The sequence below is a fragment of the Gekko japonicus genome, unplaced genomic scaffold, assembly GCF_001447785.1.
Source record: "Gekko japonicus isolate JY-2015 unplaced genomic scaffold, Gekko_japonicus_V1.1 scaffold424, whole genome shotgun sequence".
Taxonomy (NCBI): Eukaryota; Metazoa; Chordata; class Lepidosauria; order Squamata; family Gekkonidae; genus Gekko; species Gekko japonicus.
In genome coordinates, this window is record NW_015165247.1 from 902,901 (window position 1) to 925,159 (window position 22,259).

The 22,259-nt window shown below is 50.4% G+C and overlaps 1 protein-coding gene across 5 annotated transcripts; it reads right to left on the reverse strand.

The window, feature by feature from the left end:
* Positions 1–1,006: 1,006 nt before the first annotated feature.
* CIART (circadian associated repressor of transcription) lies at positions 1,007–22,253 on the reverse strand. 5 transcript variants are annotated; one of them, XM_015410101.1, is made up of 6 exons: positions 22,147–22,253; positions 13,142–13,730; positions 9,486–9,561; positions 4,883–4,961; positions 3,200–3,326; positions 1,007–1,731 (listed from the first exon to the last, which is right to left on the reverse strand). In XM_015410101.1, exons 2-6 carry the CDS (start codon positions 13,715–13,717, stop codon positions 1,156–1,158), a joined length of 1,434 nt encoding a protein of 477 aa, XP_015265587.1. In that variant the 5' UTR covers positions 13,718–13,730; positions 22,147–22,253; the 3' UTR covers positions 1,007–1,155. The 5 variants fall into 5 exon arrangements, with proteins under 5 accessions (XP_015265587.1, XP_015265588.1, XP_015265589.1 ...); XM_015410102.1 differs by lacking the exon at positions 22,147–22,253 and adding an exon at positions 20,070–20,101; XM_015410103.1 differs by lacking the exon at positions 22,147–22,253 and adding an exon at positions 19,585–19,613.
* Positions 22,254–22,259: the final 6 nt, after the last annotated feature.

Here is a 22,259-nt window from a genome sequence, read left to right on the forward strand (position 1 = left end):
GCACTGGTCTCCAGGCAGGACAAATATGACAAACCTTAGCAGTCGCTCCTTCAAAAGAGAACAAGCCAGGGGGTGGATAGAATTGGGCGGGGGGGGCAACAATCTGAAAACACATTCGCAGCGGCATCAACCTTCCCCCCCCCGCCCCCCCCCCAGCTCTGGCTTCACCGGCCTTCGCTGCCCAGTTACAACATATTTCATTAGGAAGCAGTGCCTTGGTTGTGATAGCCCCAAGGCTCAGGCACACTCCGCCTCCACGGTGCAGAAGGCAAATGAGATGCTGTGATTTCCAAATTCTATTTCGCAGATATCTCAGGCATGTTTAAAGACTGCTTAATGGGCAGTGTTAGTTACCACTAAGTGATTCAATTTTGCACTTTGAAAGGGGGCGGGCAAGCTGTCTCGAGCAGGGGTGTCAAACTCATTTGTTTGATCTGACCTAAATGAGACCTTGTTGGGCCGGGCCGGGTGTGTCATAAAATGCAATGCCAGGTAGCAGAGATATAAACTTTATAAAGGACACAAAGGTTGGGGTGTTTTTTTACTTAAAATAAAAACATGCTTATAACATTAGCACCCTTGCAATATTTTGCTTATTTAACAGTGTCTGATAACTGACACCTCTTGCTCTGAATTATTGCATCAAGATGTCTCTGCTGTTGCAGTCATGAGTATGCTGTTCAGGTGTGTAGCAGCAGAACAGGTGTGTAGAAGCAGAACTGGAAGCAGCAGCAGAAGACAGCCAGTTCCACTGCGGGCCTGACAGAAGCCCTCCGGGGGCCTGATCCGGCCCCCTGGGCTGTTTGACACCCCTGGTCTTGAGCATTCTAGAAAAGCAGCCTATAAGCAGTTCAAATATAAAATTTAAATCAATTATCTGTTTAGAACCCGTAAACTGTTAACCCTGAAAAAAACCAAATCCAGGAAAATGAAAACGGACAAACGATCCGACACGATTTTGTTTCTGACAATCACGGCAATGCCTTTTTATTAAAACCGACCCTTTACCCTTGGATGGCAAAGCCTCCTCCGTCAAATGCACAATAATTGTCTTTAAGTTAAAAAAAGGGAGGGGGGTAAATAAAGTGGAGGCTTCCGTAAAAAAAAAAGCCACGAGGGTGGTGGAGACATTCACACGTTCGGGGAAACGGCATCTCAGGAGCTGCTGCCACACTCCGGCCTCTCGCTGGGCACTGTCAGTTTCTCGCCAGACGTCGGCAAACACGGCAGAGACGTCGAGTGGCAGGCCAGGGACCTGCCGGGAAGGCCGCCCCCGCTGCCCCCTTGCGTGGCACCCGGGAGGCTCTGGCAACGCGGAAGTTCCCCACAACTCGGGAGCAGCCGGCTCGAATGGATGCAGGCCGGGGGAGGGAGGGCGGGGGTCCCAGAAATGGAGCGGTCAGAGGCCCCGGGGGTGGCCAGGCCGCCGTGGAGGAAGAGGACGATGCCGTAGGTGCTGGGGGGAGCCGGGCCCAGCAGGGCCTGCCCGAAGGCAGAGTTCCCAGGGCCCAAGGGGGGGTTCGAAATCGGCGACGTGTGGATCCAGGTCAAGTTCATGGCGGGCCAGTCGGCCAGCAGGGGGGCCTGCTCCCCCCACCACGCTTCGGCCCTGCCGTCGTCGGGGGAGTCCGTGAGGTGCGTCTGGTGGAGCTCTTCCGTGGGGGGGCTCTGTGCGGGGCTGGGCCTGCAAGCGGCCTTCCCCGGCGAGACCGGCTCTGCAGACGGAGGTTTCTAGAGACGAGGGAGAGAAGAGGGCGGCGTCAGAACAAGCAGGGAGCGGAGGCCTTTGACTTTGGAGGGGCGCCGACGGGCGGGGCGCCACACTTCACGCAACAGGCCAAACCAGTGCGGCGGAGGGGCCCTGGAGAGAGTCTGATTCCAAACAGGACAACGCCCCACCCCAAAGGGTGTGCCCACACTGCCAAATCAAGCTTATCTCACTCTGTCTCTCTCTCTCACACACACACTCGGTCTCTCTCTCTCTCTGCTTCCCAGTGTGCCTCGGCCTCAAAATCAGAAGCACTGCTTAGACCCCAACATACAAGGAGTGTGCTGTTAAGTGCCAAGTATTTGTGGATTTCTTCAAAACCGGGGAGGAGGGGCACTCCTCCTCCATCTATTAAGAAAGCACCGGTCAAACAGAAGAAAGAAACAGTCAAACAACTCCTGGCATTCAAAAACGAGAAGAGAAGAGACTGGATTTATACCCCGCCCTTCATTCCCTGAAGGAGTCTCAGAGCGGCTTACAATCTCCTTTCCCTTCCCCTCCCCACAACGGACCCCCTGTGAGGTAGGCGGGGCTGAGAGAGCTCTTTTGAGGACTGCCCATGAGAGAACAGCTCTGAACATGTGACGGACCCAAGGTCACACCAGCAGCTGCACGTGGAGGAGTGGGGAATCAAACCTTGTTCTCCCACATTAGAGTCCACACACTCCTAACCACTACACGAAACCTGCTTTTCCTTGGGTCTACCTTTCGCCCTGGTATGCAAGCCTTCTGTCTGTGGGTATCTTTTTTTTTTATCTTAGGATAGGGATGAGTTCAATCATGTGAAACTTTGAACCACATACATTTTTAGCGGCTAGGTTCGAGTTTAGCAGCACCTCAGAGACCAAGATTTTGGAGACTGGAGCTTTCAAAAGTCAAAGCACCCTTCTGTAGATACTCTTGGAAGGCCAGTGGCTATTAGCCACAAGGTACAGATAGGGACTCTGGGACAAGTGATGCTCTGTCTTCTTGGTGCTTGGGGGGGGGGGTCAACAGTGGGAGGGCTCCTAGTGTCCTGGCCCCACTAGTGGACCTCCTGATAGCCCCTGGTATTTCTGGCCACTGTGTGATACAGAGTGTTGGACTGGATGGGCCTTGGCCTGATCCAACACTGGCATCTCTTATGTTCTTATGTCATACCACGAAAATCTCACTGGACTCGAACCCAGCTGTTCTACGGCAGGCCGATGCAGCCACCCTCGGAAACTGAACAGTTTCAAAGGCAACACGCTAAGAACACTTATCAGATGACGGGCCACATACGTCCTTCCACCCTAACGTGCATGGAGGTTATTCATCACAGGGGAGCATTCAACACCACCACCCCACCCCGTGAAATGCTCCAAGAAACATGGGCTTCCCAGAACCGCTGCTCGGGCCACGGGGACCTCAAAACGCATGCCGGGAAAGGGAGGCACCGTTTTCTCTCACCTCTGCCATTTCAGATACATCCTCCGGCGCAGTACCACAGTTGGTATGCGAACTCTTCAAGGCAACGTGAGGGAACCACACTTTCAGCATCCTCTCCACCTGCAACAAGGTGCCCAGGTAGCGCTCCCTGTGAGGAAAGAGACAAGCAAGGTAGAGTGAGGGGGGAGTGGGTGATGGCTGATGGGACGGACAGCTTTAAAAGGGGGAGAGAGAGACTCATGGAGGGGAGGGCTATCAGTGGCTACCAGCCATGGTGACTGAGGGGAACCTCCACATTCAGAGGCACTAAGCCTCTGTATCTCAGAGCCAGCATCAGGGGAAGGCCTCGGCCTCTCTGCCCTGTTGTTGGCCCTCCAGAGGAACTGGTTGGCTGCTATTGTAGACTGGATGCTAGACTAAATGCACCCTCACTGGTCTGATCCAGCAGGACTGTTCTGACATTCTTATCAGGGGAAGGTCTCGGCCTCTCTGCCCTGTTGTTGGCCCTCCAGAGGAACTGGTTGGCTGCTATTGTAGACTGGATGCTAGACTAAATGCACCCTCACTGGTCTGATCCAGCAGGACTGTTCTGACATTCTTATCAGGGGAAGGTCTCGGCCTCTCTGCCCTGTTGTTGGCCCTCCAGAGGAACTGGTTGGCTGCTATTGTAGACTGGATGCTAGACTAAATGCACCCTCACTGGTCTGATCCAGCAGGACTGTTCTGACATTCTTATCAGGGGAAGGTCTCGGCCTCTCTGCCCTGTTGTTGGCCCTCCAGAGGAACTGGTTGGCTGCTATTGTAGACTGGATGCTAGACTAAATGCACCCTCACTGGTCTGATCCAGCAGGACTGTTCTGACATTCTTATCAGGGGAAGGTCTCGGCCTCTCTGCCCTGTTGTTGGCCCTCCAGAGGAACTGGTTGGCTGCTATTGTAGACTGGATGCTAGACTAAATGCACCCTCACTGGTCTGATCCAGCAGGACTGTTCTGACATTCTTATCAGGGGAAGGTCTCGGCCTCTCTGCCCTGTTGTTGGCCCTCCAGAGGAACTGGTTGGCTGCTATTGTAGACTGGATGCTAGACTAAATGCACCCTCACTGGTCTGATCCAGCAGGACTGTTCTGACATTCTTATCAGGGGAAGGTCTCGGCCTCTCTGCCCTGTTGTTGGCCCTCCAGAGGAACTGGTTGGCTGCTATTGTAGACTGGATGCTAGACTAAATGCACCCTCACTGGTCTGATCCAGCAGAGCTCTTCTGATGTTCTTATGACCACCAAAAAAGCAAGTTTCTGTCAGAGCTCTCTCAGCCCCACCTAACTCACCGTGTGTCTGTTGTGGGGAGGAGAAGAGAAAGGAGTCTGTAAGCCGCTCTGAGTGAAGGGTGGGGTATAAATCCAATCTCACCCCATCAGTGTTCCCTCTAAGTTGAGTCAGTGTGAGCTAGCTCAGTTTTTTAGCCTCCGGCTCACACATTTTTGTCTTAGCCCAGGAAGGAGGGCTCCAAGAGCAAACCGATTGATGCAGCAGCCAAATGGCTCGCTCACCACTTTAATGCCAGTCGCTCACAAAGCAGGATTTTTGCTCACAAGACTCCACAGCTCAGAGGGAGCATTGCACCCTGTTCCTATGAATCATAAAATTCTGGGCTGTTGCTTAAGCTGAAGCCCCCCCCCCCCCCCCCCCCCCAGCGAGACGCTCACCCCATTCCCGGCTTCTGAAGGACACCGATTATCCGCTGGATCCGGTCCATCGCCACGCTCTGCTGGAAGGAGCTGAGTCCTGGAAAAGCAAGGGGGGAAAGAGGCGGATTAGTTCACGACTGCCCCACAATCCACCAGCAGCACAGGCAACGAGACTGCTCATGGCAAACATGGGGGGGGAACAGACACACACACACACTTCCGTCCTGCCTCAGTGGTGCCCACACAAAGTCAAGCTACTCTCTCCCTTAGAAGTGGCCACTTTGTCCATATGCATCTGTGGGCGGAGGAGAAGCCCACCACTGTAAATCCTCCACTGGCACCTGGCTGGATGACCTTGGGCAAGCCGTAGTTCTCTCAGAGCTGTCCTTGAAAAAGAGCAGTTTCTTTCAGAGCTCTCTCAGCCCCGCCCACCTCATGGGGTGTCTATTGTGGGGAGGGGAAGGGAAAGGAGGTTGTAAGACGCTCTGAGACCCCCTTGGGTAGTGAAGGGTGGGGTATAAATCCAATCTCTTCTTCTTCCTCTATTCTAACAGCAAAAGGATAATGTCAAGAGCAGGAAATCCTGTGATTTGAGCAGGTTTCACAATGTGGTCCCCTTGGGGTGTTGTCCCCCCAAGTTTGAAGAAGAGAAGAAGAGATTGGATTTCTACCCCACCCTTCGCTACCCAAGGGAGTTAATACTGTGGAGAGGAAATATGAATAATTGTTACTTCTGGATTTTTAAAAATTGTTTTGTGGAGGTTTTCTTTGTCTGTTCCACATAAACTAGTAACAGTTCAGGAGATTGTTGCTCCATTTGTTACAATTACAAATAAGTATTATTTAAAAAGTAAATTCTGTTTGTAATAACTGTTTGGGTACGCAATATTTTTAATATGCTAGTTGTGGTAATTTCATGCCAAGTAAAATTATCCAATTACCAAATCTTAGACTATATTATGAAGCGGTCTGTCTAACCTGGATGGAACAATGGGTGAAATTAGAAAATGATAAGTTACTGGGGTTAGAAGGCCATGATTGTAGATTTGGTTGGCATGCATATTTATGGTATGACAAAACAAAAATGGATAGCTTTTTTAAGCTTCATGTGGTAAGAAAAGCACTATTTGTGGTATGGATGAGGTATAAAAAATACTTTTGTGATGTAAGACCATTGTGGATTGTACCAGTGGAAGTGTTAACATCTTACTCAAGACATAGAGATAAAGATTGGTTGCCATATAAAGATCTAATTAAAAAAGTGGGAACAGAATGGGTAATGAAAAAGCAGAATGAAATTGAATATGATTATGAATGGCTGAAATATATGCAGATTTTTGACCTTTTTAGATCAGACAAAAGAAACTATGGTTTTAGAGAGGAAAAAAATGAGATTGAAATGATTTGGGAGAGTGAAGGGGGAAAAAATATCTCTAAAATGTATAAAGTGTTACTAAAATGGTATACTGAAGATGAGACTGTAAAAGGGCAAATGATAAAATGGGCGATAAATATGAATACGGAAGTGGCTATTGAAACCTGGGAATATTTGTGGAAAAATTCTATTAAGATATCGCCTTGTACCAATGTTAGAGAGAATTGTTATAAAATGATGTATAGGTGGTACATGACTCCGAAAAAAATTGCAAATATGAACCAGAATATGTCAAATAAGTGTTGGAAATGTAAAAGCCATGAAGGCTCATTTTACCACATGTGGTGGACTTGTGAGAAAGCAGTTGACTTTTGGACAAAAGTCCACAATGAAATGCAAAAAATTTTGAAATGCTCTTTTAAAAAGGCACCGGAAATTCTGCTTTTAGGATTGAAAATGGAAGAAGTCAATACAACTAAAAAGACTTTATTCTGGTACTTAATCACAACAGCGAGAATGATTTATGCACAATTTTGGAAAACAGAGAAAGTACCAGAAATTGAGGACTGGATACAAAAAGTTCTGTTCATGGCAGAGATGGACAAAATTACGAAGAAATTGAACAACAAAGAAGACGACGTGTTTTTTCAAGAATGGAGTGACTTTAAAATATATCTGGAAAAGAACTGGGATGTGAAACAAAACTTAATATGTTTAGACCAATATTAAGTCAAATGATGTTATCTTTAGATTGTAATGATAAGAAACTGATATTGTTGATGATATGAAGCAATTTGGAGCAGGGGTGGAAGCATTGTGGGAAGCCAATGGAGGGAGGGGAGGAACTGGGAATGGGGTAGACAATTGAAAGAATGAAATGATTTAATTTTACATGTTGTATTCCTGAAAATAAAATTTGTTTACCAAAAAAAAAAAAAAAACAAAGTCATATTTTATGCTCCTAAAGTAACAGAATGACTTTCAATCTGGAAAAGAAAAAAAGTGCTAATGTAGCAAAAAATTTTTCCAAATTTTTCCAAAAATTTCTGTTTTCCCTGGGAAAAAAAACGGGAAAAAACCAGGGGTTTTTTCTGGGCTTCAAAACTTCCAGAAATCTTACATTTCTAAACAGAGCTCAGAAACTCTTTCGACCCTAAACCTGTTGCCAAGCGACTTAATTTCGCCTCCCCGAGTTCTATACTGCTTGAGTTGTTCACAGTCCCTATTTTCTCGGACAGTGGGGTGCCCTGGACAGGCGCCCCCTCCCCCACTCCCGAAGGGGAGTTCACAGGGTCGGGTCGGGACCCCTGGCTGTTCCAGATTTGGGGGGGAGGGAGCATGACGCAGCCCTTCCTCGAGGAAAGCAGCTGCAACTGAGTCACCCCTTGCTGACTGGAGGCCGGCGGAGGGCGTGTCGCTGAGCAGGCAGCTGGACACGTGCGGGGAAGAGGCGCATGACTGCACACATGCCCTGCATGAATGAGCACAGCCCGGCCAGGAGGGAAGCCAGCAAGTGATCTGAACGGCTCAGGAGCTTTGCACTGAAGGGATGAGCTGACCCTCCACCCCAATGCTCAAGACAAAGCAACGCCACCCTGGGGATGCCTGCCATTCCGGAATTCTCCTTTCTCCCCTTCCTTCTTGCCCGTGCTTCCAGCTTTCAGCTCTGGGAGGCCTAGTGCAAATTCTGCACTTTGTGCAATTTTTTGGCACCTTGCAGAGAAAGCATAGAAGCGGATAGTGGGAAAGGGAGGTCATCTAGTCCAACCCCCTGCTCAAAGCAGGAAATGCTTTCTCCCCTTCCTGTCCTCCCAAGCCTCCGTTCCACTGCCCTACCAGGCAGGGGACCCACACCTGTTAATGCCCTTTGCCGCCTTTCACCTACACTCCAGCCTGTTTTTATGTGACGAAGGGAGCCTGAACTCTTGTTAGTCTCTAAGGTGCTACAGGACTCGAGGCTAACTGAACTACTGTGGACCAACTGGGCTACCCACTGTCTTTATTTGTCACCCTGGAACAGCTGCCGTTTCTGATACCTGTAGAAATTCTGGATGGTGCTTTCTGTTAATTGCTTTTACTTGTCGCAGGGGGGAGGCAGCCTAGGAAAACGGTCTCGTCTCCCCCCCCAACTGCACTTGACAAGATTTATGGGCCACACAGAGGGATGAAGGAGGGGTCTGGAAACCAGCTGCCCCTCCTCGGAAGTAATTCCAGATTTACTGTGTCATATTATAGACAACACTCTGCAAGGGGGGGGGGGATGAGGGGAAAGGCCCCCCCCCCCCCCCCCCCGCCGCAGACTGCTCCAGAAGTGAAGGAAAGCAGGCGTGAGACATCAGAGCCCCCAGGCAGCTGTGGGAGGGGGAGGGGCCGCCTTTCGCAGGGCCTTACGCAACCTCCCCCCTGGGGCAGAAACTCTTACATAAACAGTTGGCTGCAGGTCCCTTCGCTGGAGCCTCTGCAGCTGATCAGAGCCCCAAAGAAGGAGACAGACGGAGCCCACCCTCCAAGCCTCCGGGAGGTCCGCCCCGGCAAGAGCAGGCAGGGACCCCCCCCCTCCAGATGAGTCCCCCCCCCGCTCCTGGGTGGAGAAAAGGAGAGGGAGCGAAGCAGTGTTCCCTCTAAGCTGAGCTTTAGTACCTCTGGATGTGGACGTTCCCCTCAGTCACTATGGCTAGTAGCCACTGATAGACCTCTCCTCCTCCACTAATCCCCTTTTCGAGATGTTTATTGCTGTGGCCATCACTACGATCTCTGGCGGCAAATCCCACACTTCAATCACCCTCTGCGTGAAGTAGTCTTTCCTTTCATCCATCCTGAACCTACTGCCCGTCAGCTTCTCAAGTAATAGTATTTGGGGGGAGGGAGAGACATTTCTCTTCCCCCACTCTCTCCGCACCATGCATCATTTTATAGACCTCTATCATGTCGTCGTCCTCATTTATTCTCCCGCCCCCCCCCTTCCCTCTACTGGACTTGACTCAGCTTAAAAGCTGGTCCAGAGGTTATTTTAAAAGTCCCACCTTCCTGTCTCTCTTCCACCCACTTCGTACACGGGGGGGGGGATCTCCCCAACGAGAAGGCTCTACCGTTCCCACACCAGACTGCCCTTAGAAGGTCACTGAGTTCAGCCCCGCAGGTTCACCCTGCTCATGGTAGAGCCACACGGCGGAAGAGACGGGGAAAAGACGGATGTGATTCCCAGCCCCCCACCCACCCCGAACTAGCCCACGGCACAGGACTCACCTCTGTCAAAGCGGCCCATCCTCAGCCTGCCCAGAAGCTCCTGGAGTGGAAGGATGAAGCCTTGGAGTTCCCGACACTGCAGAGAGGGGACAAGGGTTGAGAGAAGTCAGTCAGGCAAGCACACTGGAGGTTTACATAGGAACATAAGAGAGAAGCCACTGTTGGTTCAGGCCAGTGGCCCATCCAGTCCAACACTCTTTGTCACACAGTGGCCAAAAATACCAGTTGCCCTCAGGAGGTCCAGCAGTGGGGCCAGGACACTAGAAGCCCTCCCACTGTTGACCCCCCCCCAAGCACCAAGAAGACAGAGCATACCTTGCCCCAGACCGAGAGTTCCTATCTATAAGAACCTAAGAGGAGCCAGTGTTGGATCAGGCCAGTGGCCCATCCAGTCCAACACTCTGTGTCACACAGTGGCCAAAAATACCAGGGACCATCAGGAGGTCCAGCAGTGGGGCCGGGACACCAGAAGCCCTCCCACTGTTGACACCCCCCCAAGCACCAAGAATACAGAGCATCCCTTGCCCCAGACCGAGAGTTCCTACCTATGCCTTGTGGCTAAGAGCCACTGACGGACCTCTGCTCTTAACATAAGAACGTAAGAGAGAAGCCAATGCTGGATCAGGCCAATGGCCCATCCAGCCCAACGCTCTGTGTCACACCGTGGCCAAAAGTACCAGGTGCCATCAGGAGGTCCAGCATTGGGGCCAGGACACTAGAAGCCCTCCCACTGTTGCCCCCCACCCCCAAGAATACAGAGCATCCCTTGCCCCAGACAAAGAAGAAGAGATTGAATTTATGCTCCGCCCTTCACTACCCAAAGGAGTCTCAGAGCGGCCCACAAACGCCTTTCCCTTCCCCTCCCAAGAAACCGAACAGAAATAAATCATTTTTTAGTTACTAGCAAGCATTTTATATAAAAACCTACTGCTGGATTTATAAGGAATATCTTTTTCGGTCACTCAATCTCAGGCAGAGGTCTTTCCCATCACCTCCTGCCTAGTCCTTTTAACTGGAGATGCTGCCAGGGATTGAACCTGGGACCTTCTGCATGCCAAGCAGAGGCTCTGCCACTGAGCCACAGCCCCTCTTTACAGCTCTCCAGGGACTCCAGCAGAGGTCTTTCCCATCACCTCCTGCCTGGTCCTTTTAACTGGAGATGCTGGGGACTGAACCTGGGACCTTCTGCATGCCAAGCAGATGCCTGCCACTGAGCCACAGCCCCTCTTTACAGCTCTCCAGCGGAGGTCTTTCCCATCACCTCCTGCCTGGTCCTTTTTAGCTGGAGATGCCAGGGATTGAACTGGGGACCTTCTGCATGCCAAGCAGAGGCTCCACCACTGAGCCATGGCCCCTCTTTACAGCTTTCCTGGGTCTCAGGCAGAGGTCTTTCCCATCACCTCCTGCCTGGTCCTTTTAACTGGAGATGCCAGGGATTGAACCTGTGACCTTCTGCATGCCAAGCAAAGGCTCTTCCACTGAGCCACAGCCCCTCTTTACAGCTCTCCAAGGTCTCAGGCAGAGGTCTTTCACATCATGTACTGCCTGGTCCTTTCAACTGGAGATGCTGCCAGGGATTGAACCTGGGACCCTCTGCATGCCAAGCAGAGGCTCTACGACTAAACCACGGCCCCTTCCACCACCCAGAGATTCCCAGGTGTGGCTATGCAGAGAATAGGCAAGAACTGTAGGCCCTTCCAAATGTCCTCCACAGATTTACCCATTCCCAGAGTACTTTGATCCAAGTGTGAGACAGATTCATTTCCTGTTTTTCTGGAAGTCCAATGCAGTACTGCTGTTCATGGGTCAGCATGCTTTTCAAAAGTTCCCTTCCCGTTTTTGAAATCTTGGGTAACAACTATGCAAAAACCCATATAAAGTGCTTTTTCTAAAATCTCAATGTAATTTTAATTAAAAAGACATTAACTACATAAGAGTAGAAGGAACTATGGTATTTATGCAAATGCAAAACTAGGTTTTTGTTTTATTCACTCCCAGGATGATCAACAAATAGAGATGTGAAAGCCCCGGGGGGCGGGGTGGAATTGGGAAGCCGAGGAGCACTAAAAACCAAGTCCTGTGAAATATTCTCTCTTTCGGAATGAGTGAAGCACTTAACACAAGGTTTCTCTCACTCAAGAGACAGAGCCTGAAAAAGTCCCTGATTTTTAAACTCTTCCGGGGGGGGGGGGGGGAGGGGGGGGATCAGGAAATTTGGGGAATACTAAAATGCTCCAGTGATTATCTTTTTACTTTCGGAATGAGTAAAGTAAAAAACATTTTACTCAAAGTATGCAGACTGAAAATTTTAATGTTAAAAAAGGATCAATGGTATCAGACCATTCTTAGACATATACTGTGGCCATACAAGAACTTTTAGTTTAAAGAGAAATAATTGTGGCAACAATATAATACCCAGTGTTATTATAATCTAATCTTAGTTATAATCTAATCTTAGATACGCCATTTTGATGAAAGATTTTGTTTAGAACATCTGGAGCACTTAATATGTTTTCTGTAATTTTTGTAATTTTGTAACAATGGTTTTATGGTTTTAACTGTTATATGTGCGGCGTATGCCTGCCTAATTGTGAGACGCCCTGAGCCTGCATTGCGGGGAGGGAGGGCTATAAATTGAAATTATAAATGAATAATATAATATGTTTAAGAATACATTATGAAAGGGTTCACTATTTTCCATGTTATAAAGTTTAACTTTACGTACAGATACGCCCACGGTCCTATCTATTGTAACAGAATGAGAGTTCAGATACTATGCTTTTGTTCAGCATGGAATTCGTTTTCTGTCTTCAAATTTTTACTTCTCTTGTCTTTCAAATGTCAAAAACTATTCTATAGGTACTACGGTCACATAAGAAGCAGCCGTTGGCAACTCTTCCATTGTACTGGGTATACTTCCGATTTCTTATATGGAAAATGAAAACGTGATGTGCCAAACGTTATATGTTAGTTATATTATAACCACTGCGTTTTATGTATTTAAACCAGTAAGCTAAATTTAAGGTTGATAGGAAAGTTAAACACTTCGTAGATTTCAAATTTTGACGGTATTTCCATTAAACTCTCTCCCCCACCCCCAATACAAGAAGTTAATTCCATGTCGATTCAAAATTCTTGGAATTTTTATTTTGGAAATCATACCATACTGAGTTCTTTGATGATGTATTCCTAAACATATTACAGTATGCTATTGCCAGCACATTAACTTGCTTTATAGACTTTATAGAGAGCCAGTTTGGTGTAGTGGTTAAAATGTGTGGACTCTAATCTGGGAGAACCAAGTTTGACTCCCCACTATTCCACCTGCACTTGGCTGGATGACCTTGGGCAAGCCATAGTTCTGACAAGAGCTGTCCTTGAAAAAGAGCAGTTTCTGTCAGAGCTCTCTCAGCCGTGCCTACCTCACAGGGTGTCTGCTGTGGGGAGGGGAAGGGAAAGGAGATTGTAAGCCGCTCTGAGACTCCCTTGGGTAGTGAAGGGCGGGGTATAAATCTAATCTCTTCTTCTTTTCTTCTTCTATTTGTATTTTGGTTTTATAGTTATGCTGTTAACCGCACTGAGCCAATTACCGGAGAAAAGGAGGACCAAACATAGAAGTAAATAAATAAATGATACTCCTATGGAAACCAACTAACCTTTTGTGCAAACAGTTGATCTCCTTCAGTCCAGCCGAGGGTGCACGGATCCGCTCCGGCCGCCAGCTCCTTGCTCCGATACCTCTTGACCCCCGCCAGGGAGGAATGCACTGCACGTCCCAGGGGCTGGCCCCCTCCCACGGCACTGCTGGGCCGTTTGCGCCCTCCGCTCTCCACCCTCCTCTGGTTCGCTGCCTTCCTGGGCAACCCGCTGTCTGCATCCCTCAAGCGGGCGCAGTAGGATTCTTCCGGTGCCGCGGGGTAACGGCAATAGTGACTGGCAGGCCGCAGCCGGGCTGAAGTCAACCTGCCAAGAGGCCTCCGGCCCTGGCCAGGCAAGCTCAGATTAGTCCGCTTGGATCTCGGGGTGTTTCGAAAGCTCTGCTCATCCGGGTAAGCGCCCGGCCGACTCCTCAAAGGACCCACCGCCTTCTCTGCATCGCTGCTGCTGCTGTCTGAAAGGAAGACCTCGAAGTTGGCGCAGGGCTCATCCTCCTCTTCTTCACTGGTGGTGCTGTCCACAGAATAGAGGGACTCGCGGGACGAGACACTGGTGGAGGAGTCCATGGTTGCCATAAAGGTGCACGGCCTGGAGAGAGAGAGCAAAATTGGCTTAATGAGTGGCTACGCCAGGGGTCCCTAACCTTTTTGAGCTTGTGGGCACCTCTGGGATCCATTCCTGACACAGCGTGCTTGGCGGAGCCACCACATGGCTGCCACAGCGACGTCTTTTTAAAAAATCTGCAAAGCCATTCAAAAGCCTTGCTGGGCAAAACCTCACCTGCCACCACCTTTTTGGTTTTTTCCCGAAAAATTGGAAAAAGAAAAGAAAAAAAATTGATTATGGACCATTTTATTTTAACATGATGAATAAAATATTTTAAGACATGGTGTTCAGATATTTTCCAAATAGGGTATCAGATTGAACTAATTTCTGTGCCCTGAGGACAAGCAAGTCCTAGGTTACAAACTGAACTCTCCAATGCAAGAACAAGATGCATTTCTTCCCTTTAGGAGGTGCGATTGTCAGAAGAAAAGAAAAAGGTTTCAGGTTTGTTTTTGCATGTGGGTGGGTATTCTGTTTGTAATAATTGTTCGGATACACAATATTTTTAATATGCTAGTTATGATAATTTCATGCCAAGTAAAAATGTCCATAGTCATATTTTATGTTCCTAAAGTAACAGAATGACTTTCAATCTAGAAAAGAAAAAAGAAGTGCTAATGTAGCCTTTTTTTCAATATTTCCGAAAATTTCTGTTTTTTTCCTGAAAAAAACAGGGAAAAACTCGGGTTTTTTTTCAAGCTTCAAAAATTCCAGAAATTTTACATCTCTAGTCCCGCCCCCTGCACAATGCAGGAAATTCACAAATGCCTCCCCCCCACACACACACCCAGACCCAGTGACCCCTGCTCCATGCCCAGAAGATGGCAAAAACAACTCCAGGATCCCCGGCCAAACGGGCCTGGAAAAAAATGGCTTCCTGACCCCAAAGTGAAGATCGGCATTTCCTTGGGCGTGCCAGAAAGGGCCATGAGAACTGAGCACTGAGGCAACCCTCCCTCTCGTGATCGGCCTCCGTTCACAGAATCCGGATTGCTGTCAGATGGCTATCTAGCACCCACGGGCTTATCCACCGTAATCTCCCAAGAAAACCAAACCCTACAACTGGTATCATGGAGAATGCAAATTAAACCAACTGGCCTTTGTTATTTCACATGACAGACAGTGAAACCTCCACCAGCGCGTAGAGGGTTCTGTGGTTTCACCAGATGTTATGCCGACACTCCTCCATGAGCACTAGAATCTTTCTTCAAAAAACAAAACAAAGCGGGTGCCGGAATGGTTCTGCGCTCCCTACCAAAAGGGGAACTTTCCGCGCGCTTGCGGAGCCGTGGCCCAGGGCAGGCCCCGGTCAGACCCCGCCAAGGTGCCCTGTGATGGCTGAAAGATGACCTCATTGGCTCAAGCCTGACATTTGGGAAGCAAATCACATCGCAGGGGCTGGGAGCTTTACTTTTTTTAATCTAAGAATGAGATAAGTGACCACCAGTACAACTGCAGGCTTCCACGGAGATAGCACATTACTGTATTTTGGATTGTTGTGTTATGGATTTTATGAAGTTGCATTGCGTCAATGCATCGGTGTTTTCATATTTTAACTCTTAACGGAAGCCGCCCTGAGCCTGCCTCGGCGGGGAAGGCTGGATAGAAATTGAATTAAAGAAATAAAGAAATAGATGGAGTGAGCTCCCGTCTCTATTTCCAGCTCCTGCCAACCTAGCCGTTCGAAAGCAAGAGATTGCAAGGAGATAAATAGGTGCCACTTCGGTGCGGAGGTAACAGCGTTCTGTGCGCCTTGGTGTTTAGTCATGCCGGCCACATGACCACGAAAACGTCTTCGGACAGCGCTGGCTCTTCGGCTTTGAAACGGAGATGAGCACCGCAACCCTAGAGTCGGATTTGCCTAGCTTTCGAGCAAGGGAACCTTTACCTTTTACCAGCAGAAAAGAGCAAGAGTCCAATTAGTCTTATGTTGGGAGAAGGAGATTGGATTTATACCCCGCCCTTCACTACCCAAAGGAGTCTCAGAGCGGCTTGCAAACTCCTTTCCCTTCCCCTCCCCACAACAGACACCCTGCGAGGTAGGCAGGGCTGAGCGAGCTCTAACAGAACTCTTTTCCCAAGTACAGCTCTGACAGAACTGTGGCTTGCCCAAGGTCATCCAGCAGGTGCAAGTGGAGGAGTGGGGAATGAAACCTGGTTCTCCCAGATTAGAGTCCGCGCACTTCACCACGACACCAAACTGGCTCTCCCCCGACACAAATTTGGTTAGTCTTTAAAGTGCTGCTGGACTCTAGCTCTTTCCGACTGCTACGGGCTTATTACCTTTATATAACTGAATCTTACATAAGCCAATACTACAAGGCAAAACACAACCCCACGCCCTCTGCCTAACTCCTGTAATCCCATTACCAAACTCTGGGACTCTTCTTATATTTTGAACGATCGTCTTCCTTCGCCTTCCCGATCTCTCAACGCACAAAGCCGTCAGACCGATGCCAAATGTCTGATGATAACCTTTGCCGATACCCCAGTACAATGCGAATAACTTCCGGGATTTTGCAAACTTAGCAGCAAGACTGGCCCATATGAATCCACGTGTCCCTATACAAAGAGCTCTTTTGTCCAGATGTACCAATCCACTCTTGCTGTAACCAGTGTTCCCTCTAAGCTGAGTGAGTGTGAGCTAGCTCACCGTTTTTTAGCCTCCGGCTCACACATTCTTGTCTTCGCTCAGGAAGGAGGGCTCCAGAGCAAACTGATTTATGCAGTAGCCAAATGCAGTTGTGAGCTCGCTCACAACTTTAATGCCAGTAGCTCGACAGCTTAGAGGGAACTCGACAGCTTAGAGGGAACATTGGCTGTAACCCCACGGGGTGGAAGAGAGGGGGGCACAGCCCTCCGCTGCAGGGTTGGAGAGGGGACAACCACACCCTCCCAGCGACCGCACCCCAGCCTCCCCAACTAAGCCCTCCTCTTAGAATCATAGAACGTTAGAGTTGGAAGGGACCTTGCAGGTCATCTAGTCCACCCCCCCCCCGCACTCCGCAGGAGTGGACAGAGCTGTGCCCCCGTCACCCCCCACTACTCCACGAGGGCCACCGAGGCTCAAAGGTGTTGCAACCGGTTCACAAGACACTGAGTCAGCGCACGGATCCAGCAGCAGCTGGTGAGCACCTCGCCTCTGCCAGCCGCTAAAACAGGTAATTAAATATCGCTCCCTCACTTATGTGCCAGAGGGCAAGGGCAAAATCCTGCCTTCCTGGATCTGGGTTACAGGAAGCAGGTGGCTACGGGCTGGTTTGCCTGTCCCTAGCTTGTGGTAACTCAGGTATATCCCCCTTGCACACGGAGGCTCTCCATTTGGTATGTCACTGTTTAGTAAATGTCCCATCCTGTTGGAACGCATTGGCCCGCTCTGCGTCATCCTCCTTGGGCCGCAGCGAGGAAGGGCAGATTATAACGTAAATAAATAAAACAAGAGATCTAGTGGTCTCGTCCGCCCAGGGCCCTGGGGGCTCGGCAACTGCCATTTCAGAACCACGGAGCCTTAGACAGAGACACGGAAACGTGCATGTTGAATCGGGCCAGGGACTGGACACTGGAACCCTTCCAACCTTTGCGCGAATAGCTAAGCCTCTTCCTCCGCCACCCCAACACCCCTCTTCCCCAAAACGTACCAGGCAGTAGGTGATGTGAAAGACCTCTCCCTAAGGCCACGAAGAGGGGCCGTGGCTCAGTGGTAGAGCATCTGCTTGGCATGCAGAAGGCTCCGGGTCCAATCCTTGGCATCTCCCATTAAAACGACCAGGCAATAGGTGATGGGAAAGACCTCAAGCCAGAGACCCTGGAGAGTCACATGGAGAGGGGCCATAGCTCAGTGGAAGAGCCTCTGCTTGGCATGCAGAAGGTCCCAGGTTCAATCCCCAGTGTCCCCGTTAAAAGGACCAGGCAGTAGATGAGATGAAAGATGTCAGCTTGAGACCCTGTACAGCCAATGCCAATCTGGGTAGACAACACTGACTTTGATGGGCTGAGGGCCTGATTCAGTATCAGGCAGCGCCAGAGTGCTTCAGCACTTTCAATAGCTTTACCCACCTTGCAGGGTTGTCGTGAGGACAAAATAAAGTGAGGGAGAAAAAAATGGGGGGGGGAGACAGAGCTGCTATGAAAAAGAACTGGGTAAAAAAGTCCCGCGCATACATCACGTGGAATTCTGACACCTGTTAAGGAGAGACGTTCCACCTGTAAAAATTCCCTTTCCACGCTACTATTAAAAGCTTAAGAGCTTCTCATCAGATGGGACCTTGTCACACATAGAGGAGAAAAGTTGCAGCGGCGAAAAATTCCCTTGCTGCCCTACTATTAAAAGCTGAAGACCTTGCATTGACTTCTCCTTTTGAACGGGGAGGAAAAGAGACAGATGAAGTCGGACTGGGAGTACGCGAACCTCATTTCAGAACTCCGCCACAGGCCCACCTGTTGCGCATGCTTCGGCACATGGGAAGCACACGACAAGCCCACAACCGCGAGGAATTCCTGGCTCAGGGAAACCACCGCTCAGCTCCCAGCCGCGCTAGGCGCACGAATCACGCGCATGAATGCAAGGGGCCAGGAATTTGGAGCGCATGGATTCCCGGCACACGCTTGCGCTTCACACCTTAGGACAGCAGGCCACGCACTCCACCTGCCCCCACAGTCACATGCTGCCTACACACCCATTCACGAGCCTCGCCGGATCCTGCATCCATCTGCTCATGCGCGCGTGCACACTGCATCCAAGTCGCTAAGACTATTAAATATTTCAGATGCTCATATGACTTCCACGGAGCCCACATGGCAGACAAGTGTGCGCTTGTCTGCACGCCCACTCGCCGATTTCCACCACCAGAATCCACCTGGCAGACTGTTTAATGCGCACACCTGCAACCCTGGCCTGGTGCACACCTGGATCCGGGGACACCGCGCATCCCAGCCTCTCCACATTCCGTGTTGCAAGGCCCATAGGGAGGGAACTCCCAAACCTCCCACAACCTGCTGGCGCCTCTCACACAATCACATGCTCCCTTGCGTCCTCGAGTCATTCATTCATCTCCCAGCAGATCCAGAGCATGAGAGCCATTAATCGCCACCGCAAAGGGAAGCCCTTCCCTACCTGAGGAAAGCCGCACACCACACTCTGAAAGGGACACCTCCCAAACTTAATTTCCTCCTCCACCAAGAAACAAAACACCCGTCCCCGGCACCCTGCCCCAGAACATCGGCATCTCCAACACAACGTGGGAGGCTGAAACCAAATTTTATTTCCTTAAAAATAAATAATTCCGGAATTGGTTACCATATTGAAAGAAGAAAAATGTGTCGTGGAAACTGCAGCTGAAACTGCAACCCCCATCTACGGAGCCTTACAAGCAAGAGGCAAATGGGCACATGGCTTGCCATGGTCTTCGTCCACAGAGCAACGCACGTCTTCCTTGGTGGCAGTGTTCCCTCTAAGCTGAGTTTGGTGTGAGCTAGCTCACAGGTTCTTTAGCCTCCGACTCACACATTTTTGCCTTAGCTGAGGAAGGAGGGCTCCAGAGCAGACGAATTTATGCAGCAGCCAAATCACTGACTCACAGTTTTAAGAACTGGGGCAGACCACACCTAGCTTCCAGGATCCGGACGGGGTCAAGCTAGCCTCGGCCATCCAGGTCAGGGGAAGAGATGGAAAGAGGTGGTTTGCCACGGCCTGCCTCTGCGTTGAGACCCTGGGCCTCCTTGCCGGTCTCCCTTCCACGTACTAACCACGGGTGACCCTGCTCGGCTTCCAGGCTAAACTGGTCTTTTCACGCTGCTATGATACATTACGGTGAAAAGTTTCCTTTGAATTCCTTACCCTCAGCTTAGGGTGGGTGAAGCTCGAACGGCCCGATCCTGTCTACTCAGACCTTCGTTCAATCACACTTCGGCTTTCGGTCCTCAACCCATTCTCTTGAAAGCAAATCCTTTTCGCCCAGCAGAAAAGAGCAGGGATCCAGGAGCACCTTAAAGACTAAAAAAACTCGTGGCAAGCAAGGAGCTTTTGCGAGTCACTGGCTCACTTCTTCACCATGTCTTACTCACGAGGAAGTGACTCGTGGAAGATCTATAGGGGAAGATCTCAAAAGAGTTCCCCAGTGGATGTCTCCAAAGCAGGCAGATAACACAAGGCAAGAGGCTGCTACCAGTTCCGAGTGCGGGTTCTAAGCTGGGAGAACCGGGTTTGATTCCCCACTCCTCCTCCACATGCAGCCAGCTGGGTGACCTTGGATCAGTCACAAGTTCTCTCAAAGCTGTTCTCTCAAGAGCAGTCCTCAAGAGAGCTCTCTCAGCCCCACCTACCTCACAGTTTGGTGTAGCGGCTCAGTGCGCGGACTCTAACCTGAGAGAACCGGGTTTGATTCCCCACTCCTCCACTTCCACCTGGCTGGATGACCTTGGGCAAGCCGTAGTTCTGATAAGAGGTTTTCTTGAAAAAAGAGCAGTTTCTGTCAGAGCTATCTCAGCCCCACCTGCCTCGCAGGGTGTCTGTTGTGCGGAGGGGAAGGGAAAGGAGTTTTTGTAAGCCGCTCTGAGACACCTCCTTGAAGGGCGGGGTATAAATCCTATCTCTTCTTCTTCTTCTACAGGGTGTCTGTTGTGGGGAGGGGAAGGGAGATTGTAGGGCGCTCTGAGACTCCTTCGGGCAGAGAAGGGCGGGGCATAGATCCAATTTGTTCTTCTCCTTCTACCCTTCCCAAACTTCCTCAGAATTACAGCTTGTTCCTAAGTAAACACGCATGGGAGTTGCTACAGAATGTCCTGCCCTGAGAAATGTTCTAGTTAAAGAAGAACCCAATGTTCTAGTTAAAGAAGGACAAAGAGTTCTAGACATCTGAGTAACTGATGACTCCTGCAAACTTGAAGCATCTCAGGTGTTCTGGACTCGAATCTAGTGGCTCCATCAGTGTGGCACTTTAAGCAGCGGGAACATTAACGATGAGGGGACCACAGAAAGGACTGTGGGAAAAGGCTGTAGAGGGGGGGTCTCGGGGGGTCCCAGGAAGCCAGCACGGTTCAAATCCTCCCTCTGCCATGGAAGCCGGCTGGGTGACTTTGGGCCAGTCACACCCCTCTCACCCTAACCTACTCCGCAAGGCTGTTGTGAGGATAAACAGAAAAGCGGATGCCGTAAAGCGCTTTGAGTCCCCATGGGGGGGGGGGAAGACAAGATATAAAGAAAACAAGCAAAAAGTCGGCCAAAGACTATAGGGGCAAGGCAGTCGACCAACGGCATCCTACCAATGCCTCCTCTGATGAAAATCCCTCAGGGTGTACCCCAAAGGAAACGTGTCTAGCACTGCATTGCAGGCTTACTAACCTCTGCAGACAGTAAAGGTAAAGGTTCCCTTGCTCGAAAGCCAGTCGAATCCGACTCCTGGGCAATGTTCCCTCTAAGCTGTGGAGTCTCGTGAGCAAAAATTCTCCTCTGTGAGCTCCTGGCATTCAAGTTGTGAGCGAGCGATTGGGCTACTGTGTAAATTAGTCTGCTCTGGAGCCCTCCTTCCTGAGCTGAGGCAAAAATATGTGAGCTGGAGGTTAAAAAACTATGAGCTAGCTCACACTAACTCAGCTTAGAGGGAACACTGCTCCTGGGTTGCGGTGCTCATCTCCGTTTCAAAGCCGAAGAGCCAGCGCTGTCTGAAGAGGTTTCCGTGGTCATGTGGCCGGCATGACTAGACACCAAGGCGCACGGAACGCTGTTACCTCCCCACCGAAGTGGTCCCTATTTATCTACTTGCAATTTCTTGCTTTCGAACTGCTGGGTTGGCAGGAGCTGGAACTGGAGATGGGAGCTCACTCCATCATGCGGCACCCGGGTCTCGAACTGCTGAACTACCGACCTTCCACAGCCTGCAGTTCAGCGTCTTAACCACTTGAGCCACCGCAGCTCCATCTGCAGACAGTAGAGCATTTCAATAGTGTCAGAAAAAAAAATGCACAAGCCAGAGCCGGGAAGCTGCCGGTAGAAAGAAGGTTGGTTGTCTGCCTGGTCACCTGGAGACCATTCCCAACTCACCCTAGGCGAGCGGCCGGTTCCTAGCCCGCAGGACCCACCCCCCCCCCCCCCATTCGAAAGTTTTCTCCACCACATTAGGTCCAACGGGGGCGAGAACTTCCTCCCCCTGCCCCACTCCGCTCCCCCGCGGAAGGAAGGCTGCCCAGGAACTTGGTCAGACGCCGCCCCAAAGGACGCAAAAGAAGCCCCCCGGAAAAGACGCGTGTCGATTCAGATCCCCCAGTGGGGGCTCAGACAAGCGGGCTTCGGAGGCCCCGGAAGCGCAGGCGAGGGACCCCCGCCTTCCCTTCCACGCGTTTAACCGGGGCGTCCCACCCACCCCCGGGAAAAAGACCCCAAACCCCAAATAACGACAGTTACCCCAAACACGTGTTTCCAAGAGACCGTCCTCACGTCACTCGCGGTCCCTTGCAAGCTTGCGGAATGTCGCCGGCTCTCTCCGAGGGTCCCGCACCGATGCTGACGGCCGCCCG